Here is a 21,586-nt window from a genome sequence, read left to right as displayed (position 1 = left end):
CGTATTATCAGAAATGTGTAAAACATTTTTCATTGCCTCAATCAGGTAACGTGTGGCCCTACTGGAAGTCACATTTGTCTCTTCACCGTCGACACTGGAGTCAGTATCCGTGTCGGCGTCTATATCTGCCATCTGAGGTAACGGGCGCTTTAGAGCCCCTGACGGCCTATGAGACGTCTGGACAGGCACAAGCTGAGTAGCCGGCTGTCTCATGTCAACCACTGTCTTTTATACAGAGCTGACACTGTCACGTAATTCCTTCCAACAGTTCATCCACTCAGGTGTCTACCCCCTAGGGGGTGACATCACTATTACAGGCAATCTGCTCCGTCTCCACATCATTTTTCTCCTCATACATGTCGACACAAACGTACCGACACACAGCACACACACACAGGGAATGCTCTGATAGAGGACAGGACCCCACTAGGCCTTTGGGGAGACAGAGGGAGAGTTTGCCAGCACACACCAGAGCGCTATATATATACAGGGATAACCTTATATAAGTGTTTTTCCCCTTATAGCTGCTGTATTTTTAATACTGCGCATAATTAGTGCCCCCCTCTCTTTTTTAACCCTTTCTGTAGTGTAGTGACTGCAGGGGAGAGCCAGGGAGCTTCCCTCCAACGGAGCTGTGAGGGAAAATGGCGCCAGTGTGCTGAGGAGATAGGCTCCGCCCCCTTCTCGGCGGCCTTATCTCCCGTTTTTCTGTGTATTCTGGCAGGGGTTAAATTCATCCATATAGCCCAGGAGCTATATGTGATGCATTTTTTGCCATCCAAGGTGTTTTTATTGCGTCTCAGGGCGCCCCCCCCCAGCGCCCTGCACCCTCAGTGACCGGAGTGTGAAGTGTGCTGAGAGCAATGGCGCACAGCTGCAGTGCTGTGCGCTACCTTGTTGAAGACAGGACGTCTTCTGCCGCCGATTTTCCGGACCTCTTCTGTCTTCTGGCTCTGTAAGGGGGCCGGCGGCGCGGCTCTGGGACCTATCCATGGCTGGGCCTGTGATCGGTCCCTCTGGAGCTAATGTCCAGTAGCCTAAGAAGCCCAATCCACTCTGCACGCAGGTGAGTTCGCTTCTTCTCCCCTTAGTCCCTCGATGCAGTGAGCCTGTTGCCAGCAGGTCTCACTGAACATAAAAAACCTAAAACTAAACCTTTCACTAAGCAGCTCAGGAGAGCCACCTAGTGTGCACCCTTCTCGTTCGGGCACAAAAATCTAACTGAGGCTTGGAGGAGGGTCATAGGGGGAGGAGCCAGTGCACACCAGGTAGTTCTAAAGCTTTACTTTTGTGCCCAGTCTCCTGCAGAGCCGCTATTCCCCATGGTCCTTACGGAGTCCCCAGCATCCACTAGGACGTCAGAGAAATATATATTTATAGCTTGCTTTAATAAAGGACGCCTGTTCATTCTAATTAGCCAATTAAATAGATTTATTTTCCTAACACATCCACAAACATCACCTTTGTGAAGATGAAAGAAGCTCACCAACGGCATATACCCACAATTTTACGTCAGAAGTCCACCTTGGACCTTTGCACGACTAACTAAAGAAATTTAGTAGTGAAAATCCTGTTGGGGATGGCAAGTTTCGCTTTCCTGAAGGTATTTTTCCAGCAACATAAGGACTCTTTAAGAGAGAAACATTAAAAAGTGTCCCAAAAGTTTTTCCAGCCATAACATAGGCCAAGACAATATCCCAACTCACCTTGTTTGGCATCATGCAAAGCTGCTGTCCTTTGCAAATTGAACCAGATTCTAGTTTTCCTAGAACCACAGTTCCCATATCCTACAATGGAGAAATAAATGATTAAAAGCAGAACTGGCCGTACACATCAGGCTATAAAAGAAGGTAAGCAATAGGGAGACCAATACCAGGTAGCTTTTTCAATCCCCCCCCCCCCCCCCCCCCGCAATTGGCCCTGGCCCACAGTGCCTCCCCCTCTCCTCGTGTTTTGTGGGGGTGGGCGGCGCGTGACCTTTGACATCACATCACGCTGTGCACAGCCCGGGGGGTGCTGCAGGGTAAGCTAGGCAGCGTCTGAGCCATCTGCTGCAAGTGCTCAGTACTGCCCAGCATTTAAAAATGCACTTGATGTGACAGATCACGAATCCCGGGTTTGGAGGTTACTGGGAATTTAAGGCAAAAACCCTATGATTCCGCTGATCCCAGGATTTGCATTCCTAGTAGCAGGTTGAAGACCGATCCCATAGACATTGGTTGGTATGACAGATTCTTTAGGACACCACATACCCTGAGGTGCAGCTATGAAGACTGTCCTTTGTAATATAGGACCTTTCAAGTTGCCAGATATGCCAGTTACACGAGGGCATATGTGCAGTTTAAATAGAACGCATGCAGACGTTTGTCATTTCCAATGTGAAGACCACACTCCCTACCACCTTCCTCACTAATGAACTCCAGTGCCAAAGTGGTAAAATTAGTACCTGTAAAGATACATTTTACAGGGAAAAGAAAAAACATAGGGAGGCCCTTCTATGACCCAACGGGCATCATTCAAATGATATATCACGCTCCGACTGCTTAATAAAGTGATCCTCGTTATTGCGCATATCGCGCCCATAGTACTCAGGTTTAGCTGCATAAAGGGTTTGGGGCCTTTGCTACCCCGGGGGTAGCGATCTGAAATGTTATACCACGCCTGTCAGCAGAAACAGAACTGGTGTGGAAGGGAGTGACAAGAACAAATATCACCCAATGTCTTCATATGTGAAGGGCCATCTTGACTCGGCCTAACTAAAAAAAAAAAAAAATCCTAAAAACTACATCACCCCTTCCACCCAAAATATATAACATTTTGGAATGAGTTGGGAAAAAAAGCCATACTAAAAATCACTAGAAACTTGACATTTTTTCAAGTTTATTTACTAAAAATCAAAGCCACAGTATGCAACTTATTTTCTGTTTGCCTGCCAACATACTGTATTTCTAAAGTTTGTAACATGTAAAAAGTAAAGCGTTAGAAAGATATTCACCTTGTATTTATCCACAATTGGAAGTCGAACAGGTCCATCATATGATCTGTTAAAGGTTGGCATGTTATCAAGGTATGGGATAAATGGTAATCCACTGAAATCGAAGCAGAAAAAATTATCATTACTATTTGTGAAATGCAGCAAGGCTTATAAAGTACCTCACATATATAGTACATACAAACATCTAATGTGACGCCGAGACAGTCAACAGCATATATCTACAGTACACAAAAGTGAAAATACGAGGGGTGATTGTTAAGTACCCGTGTTTGAAGACAGATGGCCCCACTGACATCAAACCTGTACATCATTTAGTGTCATTTGTCAAACAACGACTGTCAGAATTTCAGATAAATTCATTGTATACTTTTGTTTTGGTAGCTGTTGGAAGTGAGCAAGCTTGAGTTTTATCAACTACGGAGAAAAGGAGATTTATGGTAGACGTACCATGGTTAAATCTTTCTGCGAAGTACACTGGATTACACAGGGAACAACATCGGGGTGTAGAGTTGGATCTTGATCCGAGGCACCAACAGGCTAAAGCTTTGACTGTTCCCAGGATGCACTGCACCGCCTCCTCTATACCCCCACCTCCAGGCACTGGAGCTAGGTTTCGTTAACCAGTCCAATGCAGTAGCAGGTAAAATAGAGACGGTAGAGCTTAGCCACATATTACCACATTTTCACAACAGGAGACAGTACCAGCGGCTAACGTCATACAAACCCAAAGAAGCTAAGTGCGCCAGGGTGGGCGCCTGTGGAATCCCAGTGTACCTTGCAGAAAGATTTAACCATGGTAAGTCTACCATAAATCTCCTTTTCTGCAGCGGGGTACACTGGGATTCCTCAAGGAATAACATCGGGGATGTCCTAAAGCAGTTCCTCATGGGAGGGGACGCACTGTAGCGGCCACAAAAACCCGGTGTCCAAAGGAAGCATCCTGGGCGGCGGAATTATCAAAGTCATAGAACCTTATTAGGGAGACCAATCCCAGGCCACTTTTTCAATCCCAGGTATCGGAATTGAAAAAATGGTAAATTTCAAGATTCCCGGGATTGGCCTTTCCCTGTGTGGCCGCCCCCCTCGCCCCACCCCACCCAAATAAACATACAACCGGCCACATTATCGCTCTCCCGGTGGCTCCCAGAAACGTATGACGGCGCAGCGTGACCTCTCGCTGCGCGTCACGCTGTGCTGGGGAGCCGCTAGGAGGAAACCAGGAAGCGTCTGAGCGTCCTGAGGATGCTCAACGCTAATCCCTCAATCCCTGGGATTAGAGCTTCCAATTCCGGCCATTTTTGGGCCTAAATCCCGGGATCCCGCCGATCTCAATCCCAGAATTGGCCTCCCTAAACCTGATGAACGTGTTCAATGAGGACTACGTGGCCGCCTTGCACAATTGTTCTGCGGACGCGCCACCTCAGGCCACCCAAGAAGGTCCTACAGACCGAGTAGAATGGGCTTTGATAGCAACAGGAGATGGGAGCCCAACCTGCACATAGGCTTGTGCCATCACCATTCAAATCAATCTGGCCAAGGTCTGCTTAGTTGCAGGCCAGCAACGTTTGTGAAAACCAAAAAGTACAAAAAGAAAGTAAGACCTCCTGATGGAGGCAGTCCTCTCCATATAGACAGAGAGCCTGTACCACATCCAAAGATTTTTCTTTGGAGGACAGACCAGAAGAGGTGAATCCGGAACCACAATCTCCTGGTTTAGGTGAAAAGATAACACCACCTTAGGCAAATAACCAGGGCGAGTTCGAACAACAACCCGGTCACGGTAAAAAATCAGAAAGGGTTGACGACAGGATAAAGCGCCTAAGTCTGACACCTTACTAGCAAAGGCAATAGCCAAATCGAAACAGGACCTTGGCTGTGAGCCATTTAAGGTCCACTGACTCAAGAGGTCATGGAGCTACAGGAGGGACATAGGGAGGCTGAATCAACCTGAGCGAAAGTGTGAATGTCAGGAAGAGACGCAATTTTCCTCTGAAACTACACCGACAAGGCAGATACATGAACCTTGAGGGAGGCCAGACGAAGGCCCAAGTCTAGGCCTTGCTGGAGGAAAGCCAAAAGTCTTGAAGTTTTGAAAATATACGCATCATAATTCTAAGCAGCACACCAAGTGAAGTAAGAATTGCAGACCTTGTAATAAATCCGAGCCGAAGCTGGTTTAAGGGCCTTCAACACAGTTTGAATGACTGCCTCAGAGAATCCTTTTGCTCTCAGGAGTGATGCTTCAAGAGCCACGGCGTCAAAGCCAGACTGGCCAGGTCCGGGTAGACACAAGGGCCCTGTACGAGGAGGTCTGGGCGTTGAAGAACTAGAAGAGGACGCTCTATCAAGAGACCCCGCAGGTCTGAGAACCAATGTCGTCTGGGCCACGCTGGAGCGACTAGAAGTAGTACTCCTTCTTGCTTGAACTTCCGTATTACCCTGGGCAGGAGTGACACTGGAGGGAACACATACGGCAGCCGAAAGTTCCATGGAATTGACAGTGCATCCCACAAACGCCGCTTGAGGATCTCTTGTTCTTGCTCCGAAGACCGGCACCTTGTGATTGTGTCGAGACGCCATCAGGTCTACATCTGGTAGGCCCCATTTGTCCACTAGGAGTTGAAAGACTTCGGGATGAAGACCCCACTCTCCGGCGTGTACGTCCTGACGACTTTAGGAAGTCCGCTTCCCAGTTGAGGACTCCCGGAATGAACACTGCCGCTATGGCTGGCAGATGGCTCTCCACCTATTTGAAAATTTTTGACACTTCCATCATTGCCATGCGACGTCAAGTGCCACCTTGATGATTTATGTTCGCCACCGTGGTGGCGTTGTCCGATTGTACTTGAACAGGCCTGTTATGTACCAGAGGCAGGGCCAGTGTCTACACATTGAACACTGCCCGCAATTCCAGAATGTTTATCGGCAGGAGAGATTCCTCCTTTGACCACCGACCCTGGAGAGTGTGTCGCTCAAACACCGCAGACTGGCGTCCATTGTTAGGAGGACCCAGTTGGAGATACAGAAGGGACGGCCTCTGCTCAACTGTTGGTCCTGTAGCCACTAGTTCAGTGACAGACGAACCTCCGGAGTCCAGGAGATCATTTAAGACGTGCCGGTGAGGCAGGCCGTTCCACTTGGAAAGGATTAATCGTTGCAGAGAGCGGTAATGAAATTGAGCAAACTCTACCATGTCGAATGCGGTCACCATGAGGCCTAGTACTTGCATCGCTGAGTGTATGAACATTCTCTGGTGAGAAAGTAAGTATCCAATCCTGTCCTTAAGTTTCAGGACTTTCTCTGGAGACGAGAACAAATGTTGGTTGTGCGTGTCCAGCAATGCCCCCAGGTGCACCATGGTCTGAGCAGGAACCAGCAAGTTCTTCCAGTTGATGAGCCACCCGTGGGCTTGTAGGAATTGGACCGTCCGTTCCAGATGACAGAGAAGAACCTCTGGGGAGTTCGCCAGGATCATCAAGTCGACCAGATACGGCATGATCCTGACACCCTGATGGCGGAGAAGAGCCGTCATGACCTTGGTAAAGTACAGAGGAGCCGTGGTCAGTCCGAAAGGCAAGGCCTTGAATTGATAATGTAGGTTGCCAATTGCAAACCGCAGATATTGCTGATGTGACAGAACAATAGGTATGTGCAGGTAAGCATCCTGTATGTCCAGAGATACCATATAGTCCTTGGGCTCCATAGTCAGAACAATAGAGCACAGAGTTTCCATACGGCATTTGGATACCCTCACAAATTTGTTAAAAGATTTGAGGTTGAGTATAGGCCCGGAGGACCCATTTGGTTTCGGGACTAGAAACAGGGTCAAATAGTAACCCCTGCCTCTTTGAGACACAGGTACCGGCACAACCACTTCAGTATCTAGGAGAGATTGTACAACCAAGTGTAGAGTTTGTGCTTTCAGTGGACCCGAAGGGATAACTGTCGAGCCGAACCGTTGGGGAGAGATCACGTACCCGTGAGAGACAACTTCCAGCACCCAGGCGGCCAAAGTAGACCTTAACCAGGCCTGGGCGAAATGCAGAAGTAGGCCTCCCACCCTGGGGTCCCCCAGGGGGAGGCCCGTCCAGTCATGCCGCAGGCTTGTCCTGTTTGGAAGCAGGCTGACGGGCGGCCCAAGATTGCTTAGACTTCGGCTTGGTGGTTTTGGAAGTACGAGCCTGTCTCAGATACACCTGACCCTTTGCTTTACCTGGAGGTCGAAACGAACGAAAAGTGGTACTCTTAGCCTTCAGAGCAGAAGGATTGGTACTTGGGAGACATGCAGTCTTGGCTGTTGGCAAGTCAGTCACGATCTTGTTCAGATCCTCGCCAAATAGTATGTCCCCCTTAAAAGGGAGCACCACCAAGGTCTTTTTTGAGTCCCGGTCCACTTTCCAGGACCTTAACCACAAAATCCGGCGAGCCAGGTTAGACATAGTCGACGCCTTGGCCGCCATTACACCAGCATCAGAGGCCGCCTCCTGAATATAGTGAGAGGCTGTGGTAATATACGACAGATATTGTCTGGCAGTGTAAGAAAAATTTAGAGGTAGCTCATCCTCAACTGCCTGAATCCATGCATCAATAGATTTTGCAGCCCAAGAGGCTGCCACAGTGGGTCTATGTACATCACGGTAAGTGTGTAGAGAGACTAAAGGCATCCCTCCACACTCTTATCAGTCGGTTCCTTCAGTGAAGTGACAGTGGTGACAGGCAGAGTAGAAGACACCACTAGACGGGCGACATGAGAGAGAGTCCACCGGCAGTGGAGTTTCCCACTTGTTCCTCAACTCGGTATAGGATAACGAGCCAACATCCTTTTAGACAGGGAAAACTTCTTTCCTGGAGAAGACCAGGCTTCCTGGCGTATGTCAATTAAGAGGTCAGAATGAGGTAAAACTACTTTAGCAACCTTCTGACGTTTAAACTTATCAGGTTTCTTAGACATAGTAGGAGGTTCAATCTCATCATCAATCTGGAGAATCAGCTTGATAGCCTCCACTAGTTCAGGAACATCAACCTGAGTTGTACATTCCTCATCAGAAACAACTGTATCCGTATCAGAAGGATCAGTATAATCCCCATCCTCATCGGAGGAATCATCCGAAATATTAGTGGATTGCGAGGAAGAAATGGCCCGCTTAGAGGACCCTTTGGTGCCAGTAGGGCGAGGGTTAGGTTTGTGTTTAACCAAGGACTGACTTAATTGCTGTAATTGGGTTGACAAGAGTATCCGCCCATGGCGGATTAACTACATGGACAATATGTGGCTGTAATGGCACAGGAGGTCCCACAGGGGGTGTAAATCGTGTTACAAGCGTAGTCAGCATATTTGAAAATGCAGCCCAAGGTGGGTCTAGATTAGCCACAGGTGCTGCAGGCTGACTAGAAGGTGCAAGGCACCCAGTACTTGAACCCTCAGCTGAAACCTTTTCCCTCAGTCAAATCCGTGGCGCCAGCACTGCATGATGCAGGAGCGTCTGCGGATTGCCCGTCCTGTGTAGCAGACATTATTGGGAATGTAGCCTTAGGGCACAACAGTACAATATAGCCAGACAAAAAACAATACCTGCAAAAAAAACCTGTATTATGTGACAGCAAATGTAAAGCACAGAGGATTTAAGCGGTGTGAGGTGACTGAAACACAGAGAAAAATACAAAACAGTATATCCTGTGGAACACTATATGGTATATGAGACCATGATGCACTTAGCCCCCCAGGGTACAGAATATATAGTGATAGCAATATGTGTGATACACAGAATAGAAACCACACAGCAGCTATAGGCACACACGGTCACAGGTACAATGCAGAAATTATTACATATAACCAATAAAACTGCACTGGACTAGTAATACTACATATAGAAATGTATGTATGTATACAGATATAACAATGCACAGTAAACACTGGATGTATATCACAGAATACTTGTACTAAATATTAATATAGTAGTGCACTTGTTCTTAACCAACGCTGTCTAAAAGACATGTAGAATACTTAAGTGTCCTGTAATTGCACAGCGCTGATGAAGCAAGCGGCTTTACAGAGTAGACCGTGCCCAGCAGTCCCAGGATCAGCGCAGCTATGTGATATGGCGCCCAAACGCCGACAGGGAGAGAGAAAAGCAGCTCCAGGGCGGGAACACCTGCTGTAGATGGCGCCTGGAGCTGGGGAGGGGCTACAGGTCAGCGCCTTATCCCTTCTGCTGGGCTTCACCACCGGGTACTATTGAGCCTCTAACAAACGGATTTTTGTAAATCCGACCTGTGCTCCCTGCCCTGGTGGATACAGTGGGGAACCTGCACGGCCACAGTGTCCATGCCAGCGGCGTGGTCCGTCTCCTGGGACCGCGACCAGATCAGGATTTACCAGTGGGTCCCACCTGGGGGGACCCTCTTACCTCCTCCCTGAAATGCGCCACGCGATCCAGGAGAGCAGCAGTGGTGATGTGCGACTGATGACTGGAGCGCCTCCGCTGTAAGTACCTGGGAACAAGGCCGCGGGAGGTGATGGAGCTGCATCACAGAATGTCAACAAGACATACACTGTAACTAGTGCTTGTGCTGCGGCCCTTGAAGTCTTCTAGAAAAGCTCTTTTCAGGGCTGCCTAGCGCAGCCCCTCCGTTCGTGACCTGCACTGCAGGCACCAACTTACAAAATGAGCTCCAGTGCCTGGAGGCGGGGCTATAGGGGAGGCGGTGCAGTGCATCCTGAGAACAGTCAAAGCTTTAGCCTGCTGGTGCTTTGGATCAAGATCCAACTCTACACCCCAATGTTATTCCCTGTGGAATCCCAGTGTACCCCGCTGCAGAAAGTGTAGTACCGATTGGGGATTAGATTCTTGTTTTTGAATGGGAAGATGTGTGAGGAAATCAAAGGGAGGTTGGAAGCCGTTTATGGGGACCTTTCACCTTCGATGACAACATTCAGATATTGGTTCAATGAATTCAAGCGTGGTCGTACATCCGTCCTCGATGAAGAGCGTCCAGGTCGTCCAATTGAAGTGACTACGGATGAAATGGTCAACAAAATCCATGATATATTGGCAGACAGACGAGTGAAGATCAGAGAGATTGTTGAGATCGTAGGCATCTCATTTTAACGTGTGCAGAATATCCTACATAAACATTTGGGCAAGAGAAAGCTATCGGCAAGATGGGTGCTGCATTTGCTCACTGCAGACAAGCGGAATGGAACGAATATTTCGAAGCAGTGTTTGGACCTGTTTAAGTGCAATCCGAAAGAGTTTCTGCACCGTTTCGTGACTGTTTATGAAACAATCAATCGACTATTTGCAAAAGTGAAGAACGATCACAGGGCAGTATTATGCTCAATTACTGGGCAGATTTGACGATGCATTTAAGAGAAAACGGCCCCACTTGGCGAAGAAATAAAAGTGCTGTTCCACCATGACAATGCGCCGGTACACTCGTCCCACGTCGCCATAGCGAAATTGGTGGAATTGGGCTACGAATTGCTGCCGCACCTGCCATATTCTCCAAATTTTGCCCCCTGCGACTTCTTCCTGTTTTCCAAACATGAAAACATGGCTCGGCAGAAAGATTTGCATCGAACGAGGAGGTCATCGCCGAAACTGAAGCCTATTTTGCAGAGTTCAACAAATCCTATTTTTTGGAGGGCTTGAAAAAGTTGGAATATTGTTGGGCCAAGTGTATAGAGCTAAAAAGGGACTAGGTTGAAAAATAAATCAATTTTCCCAAAACATTTTCTTGCCTAACACGGGTACTTATCAATCACCCCTCGTATGTATGTATATCAAGTATGTATGTTCTTCATACGCTCCTACATGGCTTAATAGATCTGGACTGAGCTTGGTACACAAACCCATCATTATCCTATTTAAAATAATGGCAGGGTTTTAACTAACAAAATCCACCTTTTCGGGGTCAGGGCCACATATATCTTATATATAAAATTCATTAGTACATTTGTATGTTTATCTGTACTGTTATACATTCAGACATCCCTGCACCAACTGGGATGAAACCAATGCAAGGTGGTCCAGTTGGATCCTAGACAGCTCGTCAGACCTCACGGCACAATGTGCCAGTTAGAACTTCCACTGGATTGAAAACTTGAATGACCTGAAATAACTGTCAGAAATGACAATAATTCAATGAACTAAAATAACTGACAGAAATGGAGGTGGGAAGACAAAAAATGTGTATCCAAAAGCTTTGGAATAGCAACATTAATAAAAGGAAAACTAATCTTATCATGTAATGGAAAAGTGCCTACAAAACCGAACAGTAACAAAAGCCGGGGGCCAGGGCTACCGGTGACACCCCAAAAACGACACTGGGCAAGCCACCTCATAGGTACGTTGGAAGAGCTGCTAATTATCTTTAATATGTTTACCGTTACATCCAATTAATTGATAACTGGAAAAATGTAAACCCAAGCAATGTCTGGGACATAAGCATGTATGTATTTTTATTAGTCAAAATAGCAAATGGTTTGGCACTCCAAAAGTATATGTAAATGCGCCTGGTGCCTTCACAAATCTCTTATGTGACACATCCAAAGCACAGCACTCAGATAGTAATAAGCAGTAGCTTAATCAACATTTCAATCACAGATTTTCAGCAGGATATTATCCATACAAAAATCTGATTGAAATGTTGATTAAGCTACTGCTGTGTCAGTGTCCCTTATTACTAACCGTGAGTGCCGCACTTTGAAAGTGATTAGATAAATAGGTATACATCTCCAACAGTAAGTTTGGCTGGATTTATTACAGCAGCAGGCTTTAAATCTATTACTTTGCTAGAACAGACGGGACAGACCACACTATGGACTGCACTGTAAGCTTTCACTGCCAGAACATAAACTTGTCTATAAACCAGTGCTTACCAAGAACATTGCTGCAGCAAGGCTTATATTAAATAACCTGGAACCCAATACTTCAATCTTCCAATCATTACAGCCACACACACTGAGTTAGCATTCTGCACTTACTTGTACCACGTGCATGATTCCACTGGCTCCTTTAAGTTGGAACCAGTCAGACCTGAACATGGCATAAAGTGAATGTCTTTTTTAGGGTTGAAACCAACTTTCTTCAAGAAGGGTACAAGCTTCTCTTTACATTCTTCATATCTGAAATTGATCAACACACTTAGATGTTAAACAAAACAAATCTAATTTGTAGCGAGAATTGCCTGGCATATGCATAACAAAGTGAATGTAAACAAAAATCAGTTCAATGCATAAGGACAAAAACACTATTTCCTATGTTCTGTAAACGGTGCTTAACCACAAAACTGGAAGTGCTCGACCAAAAACACAATACCAGGTTATCAAGGCACCTTAGACTTGAGTTACACTGTATGTGACACCAAGCGTCTAATTGATACCACAGAAAACCTTGCATATGGGTCAGGCATCTCCAGATCCAAACTTACATAAGCACAGATAGTCTATGATATGCTAATGGTGTCAAATTATTACAGAGAGGGGCTGATGATCAGTTGAATAATGGGGAAGGACAACAGTATAATATTGTACAAAATGATGGGAACAAGGGGGCTAAAGGGAGAGAATGGCAATAGTGGTGGAGAAAAGACGGGCGGGACACTAGGAAGAAAGAAATGAATGAGTTGGAAATGGGGATGCTACGGGGTAGGGAGTGGGGATGAGTTTGAAGAATGGGGTAGAGCAAAGGAAATTTACATGCCTTCTACTTACTGATCAAAAAGCAGTTTTATCATAGTCTGTGCTGTGTGCAATTTTAACTCTCCAGAGTTCTCACAATGCACCGAAAGCAGGACATGTATCCTTTAAAGTTACATTACCACCCTTGAAAATATTTTAACAATATTCCAGTTTATATATTTGAATCAAGACTATGGACACAGGAAACAAAAAAAAAATAGCTGTTGTCCATGCAAAATTTTGTATGCCACCTGATGGAACTTGGGAATTTATTTTATGGGCATGGTGGGGGTAACATGTAAATATAGTACAAAACAAACATTTTAAGTCAAAACCATGTCAAGTGTCATGGTTGTAGTTTTGTTCTGGATTTTGATAATTAAAAATGGGATTATCGTCCTTTCCTATAAAATAAATTCGTTCAAGTCCATGGGGGACACTGGGATCACTGTGGGTATAGATTACAGCAGGGAGCCTGGGCAACAATTCGTTAAATTTCTTTACCCGGCAGCACAGGCTCCCTTCTCCCCATTTCCCTGCCCCCTGAGCACCTATAGGCCAGTTTAGTTAATAAGAACAAGGGACATGAGAAGACCAGCACTCAAGAGTTGCAGAGAGGAAAGCTGGGACAGCAACAAAAAACAACCCTGTCAGCCAGGGTAGTTAGGGTGGGCGCCCAGTGTTCCTCATGAATGCAGAGAAAAGGATTTTACAGGCAAGGACAAAGAAAATAGAAAAAAAAAAATCACCTTTTTTATATCATTCATGGGGGTGGGGGGGTGGGGGGGTGGGGGGGGGTTTGGAGACGACGACACTTTGAACACCATGGTATGTCCCAAAGGGAGGGAACGCTCCTGTGCTGCACTTAAGACCCTATGCCCAAAACCAGCATCAACGTAGGTGAAGGTATCACAGGAACAGAACCGGATAGATGTGTGCACAGAAAATCATAAGGCCGCTTTACACAGCTGCTCAGCAGACGCATCACTTCGAGCCTCCCAAGAAGCTCCTACAGACCTAGTGGAATGCATGCACACACACTGAGGCAGGGGCTGGCCAGTCCGCAAGCAAGTAGGCATGGAGAATATTGAAACTAAGCTAGCGACCCAAAGTCTGTTTAGACACTGACCAGACACGTTTGTGATAATCAGAGAAGAAACCGCAAATCCAATTTGAGGATGCTCTTAAGCTCTGTCAACATAGATGCAGAGAGCTAGAACAGCATCCAAAGAGGCCTGTTCAGATGAGGACTCTGATGCTTGAAAGGTAAATACAAATCTGTGATTTTTAGAAGATCGGGACACGACCTTCGAAGAACAGCCTGATAGAAATGAAAGATAAGGGGGGAGTTGCAAATGTTTGAAAAGTCAGTTGGGAGTCTTTCCCTATCTAATAGACAGGAAGAAAAAAAAACGACTTTTCAAACATTTGAATTCCACCCAAGGAAGGTGGAGCAATGAGACAACGCACTCACGTCTGAGACCTTACGACGCTATTGTGAGCAGAGAAAGGAATAAAAAAAAAAAAAAACAAACAGACTAAAAAGATTTAAAAAATAAAAATATAAATAAAAAAAGACAAATTCCTGGCTAAACGGAAGGTATGAGGGTTCAACACTCGAATAGAATACCAATCAAAATAAGTCTCAGACATTGATAAATTCTCACCGAAGAAGGCTTCCAAACGTTAAGCAGGGTACAAATATTTAAAGTCAAAAATCCTTTTGTCCAAAAGATGGACGTCTAAAGAGCAACCCCACTAACGCGAGGCAGTCTAGGCCTGGGTGAAGGCACAGGCCCTGAGACAGAAGATCCGGCCGGAGAAAAAGACGTTACAGGCAGTCTATGGACAGGCAAGAACAAAGGAAACAGGATTGCTTTGGTGGGTGCACAAAAGAAAAGAAATATTAAAACTTTAACTTTTATTAAATTGTTTTCAAAATACCCATTTGTTGGGACATACAACAGTGAAAGGGTTGGGTATAATATTCCGTTGTTCTGGATGCTGGTGGTCAGAACACTGCGGCATCCCAATGATTAGAACCCCGACAGGGGAAGGCAAGTTTAAATATATCTGTTTCCCCAATAAGCCTGAATAATTCAGAACTTCAGACCAGAGCAGAGACATTCCTCAAGGTAGCGACCCAGCAACTTAAAGGCTTTGGCAACCCAAGCCTAGGCAAGATCCGGACGTAAAGTCGCACCTGCGTTGGTGTAAATAGACTCAACATTTTTTTTCCCCATCTTCATATTAATAAGATCCTTAAGGGAATGGCATTCGGGATAGGAAGAGTGGTGAACTTAACCAAACAGGCAATGTGTGCCCACTGGAGGATTATTTTTATATAGCCCCAGTCCGCTGGAGAGAGAGGATACGTTTGGAAATTAAGAAAACACTTGTTAGAGAATGTGACCATGCTTCTATCGAAAGATTTTAAAGCTGAAGATCCATTTTTCTCCTACTAAACACTGGGGCATCCGCCGACATGGTACCCAAATCCTTAATTAGGAGAGACCCTATACCCATAAATTTGTGCCTCCACGTCAACTTGAACCTTTGAGTCATCCGAAACGGAATGTCTCCACATCAGACATAATAGATAAATCCTCTGAAGCCAAGTTGTAGCCATTGGAGAGGCAGCCCAGTATCACAACTGGCCGAATTACGCTTAGACGGGTGGTCCTGCAGAAGCTATAATGACACCTGCACTATGCCCTGGACTGACTGAAACCATCCCTGAACCCATGCTGGTTCAGGAAGAGCAGGTAGCGACCCCACAGATGAAGGAGCATCCACAATATGAACCCTGCCCACAGCTGTAGACGAAGGAGGTAGGGCCGAGAGTCTGATAGCAGGTTAGCCAACTGCAACATAGCTTGAGACATGCTGTTTCCTGATGGGTACCCACAGCCAATGGACCCGCAAGCAGCACCCTTGCAAAGCAAGTATCACATAGACCGTCACGGTCCTGTGCTGGAGCAGCAAAAACTGTTTTTACAAAAGATTGAGCGCCACCCTCCTTTGGCTTCATGACCCTTGAAAGACAAAAATGCGATCCATGGTATACACCTGGGTAGAGATATAGACCCAATATGTAAAATAGGGAAGCACTGGATGTCAAACGTATCACAAAATAGGATTTTAATAACTACCGGTAAATCCTTTTCTCGTAGTCCATAAGGGATATTGGGGAATCTAGTCCGATGGGGTATAAACGGGGTCCAAAGGAGCCAGTGCACTTAAAATTTCTTCAACTGGGTGTGCTGGCTCCTACCCTCTATGCCCCCTCCCACAGGCAGTTATAGGTGAAAACATGCCCGAAGGAGAAAGCACATGTATGAGAGAAGGAACAAGATAACAAAAGGTGGTGATATTTACACACCACAACCAAACAACCACCAGCAACTGCTGGTAACAATAACAGCAACAGCAGAACAGGTAACTACAGAACCTGCAGAAAAGTCAACAAACCCTCTATGCCTCCTCCCACAGGCAGTTATAAGTAAAATAGTGCCCTAAGGAGAATGGACATACTTGAGAAGGAACATAACGAGTGGTGAGATTCTAACACCAGCATACCAATAACATGAAACGACCAGCAACAAAACAGCAACAGCTGAACAGGTAGCCATATAAGAGAAACCTGCAGAAAAGTCAATGCACTGGGGTGGGAGCCCAATATCCCTTATGGACTACGAGAAAAGGATTTACCGGTAGGTATTAAAATCCTATTTTCTCTAGCATCCATAAGGGATATTGGTGAGAACTAGTACGATGGGGACGTCCTAAAGCATCCGGAACGGGCGGGAACGTGCGGAGACTGCTGCAGCACCGCCTGCCCAAACTGGGTATCCTCTTTGCCCAGGGTATCAAATTTGTAGAATTTCACAAAAAAGTGTTCTTCCCTGACCAGGTAGCAGCTCGGCATAGCTGCAGGGCAGAGACTACACGGGCAGCTGCCCAGGAAGAGCCCACTAATCTTGTAGAATGGGCCTTTAGAGACTTTCGGAACAGATAAGGCTGCCAACACACAGGCCTGTTGGATAGTAAGCCTAATCCAACGAGCAATAGACTGCTTTGAAGCAGGACAACCCTTTTTCTGCGAATCATAGAACACGAACAAAGAATCCATCTTTCTGACCTGAGCTGTGCGCCTGACAGATTTTCAAAGCACACACAACATCCAAAGTCTCCGGAGGAGCAGAAGTGTCAGAACAGGACGGGACCACAATAGGTTGATTCAGGTGGAACGTGGAGACAACCTTTGGCAGGAACTGCTGTCTAGTCCGGAGCTCCGCTCTGTCCTCAAAAGACCAAGTAGGAACTTTTACATGATAAGGCCCCCAATTCCGAGACACGGCGAGCAGAAGCCAGGGCCAGTACATCACAGTCTTCCACGTGAGGTACTTGTCTTCTACCGTCATCAGAGGTTGAAACCAGGAGGACTGTAGAAATTTAAACACCACATCCAAATCCCAGGGTGACATAGGCGGCACAAAAGGTGGTTGTATGTGGAGTAACCCTTGCAAGAAGGTCTGAACTTCTGGCAATGCTGCCAATTTCTTCTGGAAGAAAATGGAGAGGGCTGAAATCTGACGTAAGCCCTTATACACACCAGCCTGCAGGAAACGTCCCAAGAGAAATTCAGCAGGTGGATACATGCGTTCCTCGCACAGAGAGACAGATCGCCTCCAGATAGGATGATAATGTTTTGACGTCACAGGTTTTTTAGCCCTTAACCACGGTTGCAACAACCTTCTTGGAGAGGCCTTTGAGAGCTAGGATGTTCTGCTCAACCTCTATGCCGTCAAGCGAAGACACCGTAAGTCCTGTTGAAGAAGATCTCTTTATAGCGGTAGAGGCCAGGGGTCCTGGATTGACATGTCCAGAAGATCCGCGTACCACGCCCTCAGAGGCCAAATCCAGGGCAAGTAGAATTGCCTGGACACCTTAATTCCTGATTCGCTTTAGCACTCGTGGGAGCAATGGGATCGGAGGAAACCGGTAAATCAGCTGGTACGGCCAAGGCGACGACAGCGCATCTACTGCCCTCGTCTGAGCAATATCAGGGAAGTTTATTGTTGAGACGAGAAGCCATCATGTCTATCTGTGGGCAACCCCACCGGTCGATGATTTGCTGGAACACCAGATGGTGGAGATAGTGACGACTCAGGAAGTCCGCCCCCCAGTTGTCCACACCCGGAATGAAGATTGCTGACGTGGCTCTTGCATTTCTGTCCGCCCAGAGAAGTATCTTTGACACCTCTCGCATGCAGGCTCTGCTTCTTGTCCCTCCTTGCCGATTGATGTACGCCACTGCCGCGGCGTTGTCAGACTGCACCGGGATTGCGAGATCCATGAGCAGAGAGGCTTGAAGGAGAGCATTGTAGATCGCCCGAAGTCCCAGAATGTTGATTGGAAGGAGGCTTTTGTGGGCTGACCACCTGCCCTGGAACTGCGCCTCTTGGGTGACCGCTCCACATCCTCTCAGACTCGCATCCGTCGTGAGGAGGGTCCAATCTTGAATTTTGAAACTCCTGCCCTCCAGGAGATTGGAGGACTATAGCCACCACAGGAGGGAAATCCTGGCCTTAGGTGACAGCCGAATCATCCAGTGCATCTGCAGATGTGATCCGGACCACTTGCTCGGGAGATCCAACTGAAGCGTTCTGGCATGGAACCTCATATTGGATAGCCTCGTAGGAGGCGACCATCTTTCCCAACAATCATATGCAAAGATGGATGGACACTCGAGAAGGTCGGAGCACCATGCGGACCATTTCCTGAAGTGTTTTTGCGTTTTCCACTGGTAGAAACACTTTCTGGGCCACAGTATCCAGCAACATCCCCATGAACAGGAGCCTCTGAGTGGGCTCCAGGCGGGACTTCTGTAAGTTGAGGATCTACCCGTGGTCCGATAGAAGATGGATGGTATGGTCGATATGGAGCAACAAAAGTTCTCTGGATCTTGCTTTTATCAGAAGATCGTCCAGGTAAGGGACCACATTGACTCCCTGGACCTGGAGCTGTAACATCATCTCCGCCATCACCTTTGTGAATACCCTCGGGGCTGTAGACAGACCGAAGGGTAGGGCCTGGAACTGGAAGGGATAGTCCAGCAGGGCTTATCATAGGTACGCCTGATGAGGATGCCAAATCGGAATATGGACAAAGACGTCCTTGATATCCAAGGAGACCATAAATTCCCGGTCTTCCAGACCTGCAATCACTGCTCGCAGGGACTCCATTTTGAACTTGAACAACCTCAAATACGGATTCAAAGACTTCAGATTCAAAATGGGCCTTACCGAACCGTTCGGTTTCGGTACCACGAATAGGTTTGAGTGAAACCCCTTGCCGCGTTGCGGCAGTGGTACTGGAACAATGATATGGGACTGGACCAACTTTTGGATAGACAGTTGCAACGTAACTTGCATATCCTCCAAAGCTGGTAAGCTTGATTTGAAATATCGTTGGGGGGAGTACTGTCGAACTCCAGCTTGTAGCCTTGAGAAACGAGCTCTCACAAAGGCATCCTGGCAGGAATTCTCCCAAGCGCAGTGACGTAGTCGAGCTCCCACCTCGAGATCCCCTTGGGGTGGGCGGGCAGTCATGCGGAGGCCTTAGTGGAAGAAGAACCGGTGGACTGTTCCTAAGAACTGGTGCTTGCATGTTTTCTGGACTTACCTCTGGTGCCTCTGACCACAGTGGAGGCACCTCTGGCCTTCGAGCGAAATCTGTGCGACCGAAAGGACTGGACAGATGGCCCCGGATAAGAGCATCTTACTGGCGGGGCCCCAGACGGGAGAAAAGTGGATTTGGAAATCCAGGTATCCAACTCAACCCAAAAATGCCATTCCCCAGAGAAGGGGAGAGATTCCACACTACGTTTGGATTCTGCATCCGCAATCCACTGAAACAACCAAAAGGCCCTGCGTGCCGACACCGCCATGGCAGACGTTCTAGGATTAATATTCCCCATCTCCTTGAGGGAATCACAGAGGACCTGCGTAGTCTCCTGAATGTGCTTCAATAGGGTGACCATAGTAATTAAGGGCATATCCTCCGAGAGACCCCCTTGAATTTGAATGGCCCATGAATGAATAGCATGGGTCATCCAGCAATTCACAATGACTTGTCTTTGTAAAAGGTCGGCCGCAGTGTATATAGACTTTAGGGTAGTTTCTATCTTCCAATCCCCAGGGTCCTTCGTGGAAAAGGAACCCGGGGAAGGTAGCACCGCCTTCTTAGACAGGCGAGAGACTTTTTGGACACTTGGAATTTTTGGTCTGCATTATTCCAGGCCTGTTTGAATAAGTCATCTAACTTTGGAGAATCAGGGAAAGTGACAATGGGCTTATTTTGCACAAAGAAAAACGACTGATGTGATGCAGCATCCTCTAGGCGGAGCGTTAAAGCCAAAATGAGGGGTTCAATACCCTGGGCAGAATCAGGATCCCCACTAACAGGATCCTGGTCAACCCCATCATCCGGTATTTCATCTGTATCAGACAGCAGTGCAGGTAAACCACGCTTCTGGGGACCTGCATGGGAGAGGGGGGACTGTGCATCAGCCCTAGCAGCTAAATCTGCAACAGCTTGTTGCAGTAGCTGAGTTTTCTGCACATTTGCAGTGAGTTGAGATGACATATCAGACATCATAGTTTTAAGAGACCCTAACCAGAGGGGCTCTGTACCCTCTCCCCCAACCTCTTCACTAAGTTGGGACGATTTACTACATTGCTTACAGGAGACAGTCATTAGATAATGGAGAGAATCTGGTGTGACAGATACTGCAGTTTGTGCTTACCCATATTTCACAGTAAACACAACATACACAGACAGTAATAATGCAAGCCTGCTCTACTGTATGTGAGAGGACACAGAGGAGAGAGGACCTCAGCACACACTGAGCTGCACAGCCCCAGTGAGGCTGTCAGTTCTGTAATTCATGGTAAACATCAAATACAGTCCTAATGAGACACAGGACAGTGTACACAAGCAGCTCTCCCCCTTTTGCTACACCCTGTACCAGTCTCCAGCGTGTCTGTGAGGCAGGAAGCTAAGAGTGTGTGCTGCTGATGGCTTCTGTAAGCAGAGGAAGGCGCCAAAAATGTCCTGGTCACGCTCTGAGGAAGCTTCGCCTCTGCCCCCCCCCCCCCCCCCCCCCATCCTTAACTCCCACCGCGCAGGTATGTTGTTGACCAGGCAGCATACTGAAAAAAATAGGATTTTAATACCTACCGGTAAATCCTTTTCTCTTAGTCCATAGAAGATACTGGGGACTCCGTGAGGACCATGGGGTATAGACTGATCCGCAGGAGACATGGGCACACTAAGACTTTGAATGGGTGTGAACTGGCTCCCCCTTTTATGCCTCTCCTCCATACCTCAGTTAGAAAACTGTGCCCAGGGAGACGGACATTTAGAGTAAAGAATAAATTGTTTAAACACGGTGAGTGTCATACCAGCTCACACCACGAACATACCGCAGAGCGTGGCATTCAATAGAATACCAGCCAACGGCATGAAAAATACACAGCCACATGCTGAGAGAATAAGTAACACAACCAGTGTGTCAACACAACCAATAATAGATACCGCCTGCCATGGCATGCACAACGTCAGCAACAGCCTGACCGAAAAGAAACACCACCAGAGTGTAACCATAACCAATAACTGCAGACACAGTACGCACTGGGACGGGCGCCCAGCATCCTCTACGGGCTAAGAAAAGGATTTACCGGCAGGTTTTAAAATCCTATTTTCTCATAATCCTAGAGGATGCTGGGGACTCCGTAAGGACCATGGGGTTTATACCAAAGCTAAAGACTGGGCGGGAGAGTGCGGACAACTGCAGCACCGATTAAGCAACATGAGGTCCCCATCAGCCAGGGTATCAAACTTGT

At 47.1% G+C, this 21,586-nt stretch overlaps 1 protein-coding gene across 4 annotated transcripts in view; it reads right to left on the bottom strand.

Moving 5' to 3' along the window:
• The window catches only part of GSPT1 (G1 to S phase transition 1), a 151,499-nt gene that overhangs the window by 35,704 nt on the left and 94,209 nt on the right, over positions 1-21,586 (bottom strand). For all 4 annotated transcript variants that reach the window (XM_063934348.1, XM_063934349.1, XM_063934347.1 and 1 more), the window contains 3 exons: positions 11,982-12,122; positions 2,996-3,089; positions 1,707-1,787 (listed from right to left, as the gene is read on the bottom strand). In XM_063934348.1, the coding sequence (XP_063790418.1) occupies positions 1,707-1,787; positions 2,996-3,089; positions 11,982-12,122 (316 nt within the window). The remainder of the gene's footprint in view (positions 1-1,706; positions 1,788-2,995; positions 3,090-11,981; positions 12,123-21,586) is intronic.

Source organism: Pseudophryne corroboree, chromosome 7 (genome assembly GCF_028390025.1).
Source record: "Pseudophryne corroboree isolate aPseCor3 chromosome 7, aPseCor3.hap2, whole genome shotgun sequence".
NCBI classification, from domain to species: domain Eukaryota; kingdom Metazoa; phylum Chordata; class Amphibia; order Anura; family Myobatrachidae; genus Pseudophryne; species Pseudophryne corroboree.
This window is presented reverse-complemented; position numbering and strand designations above follow the sequence as displayed.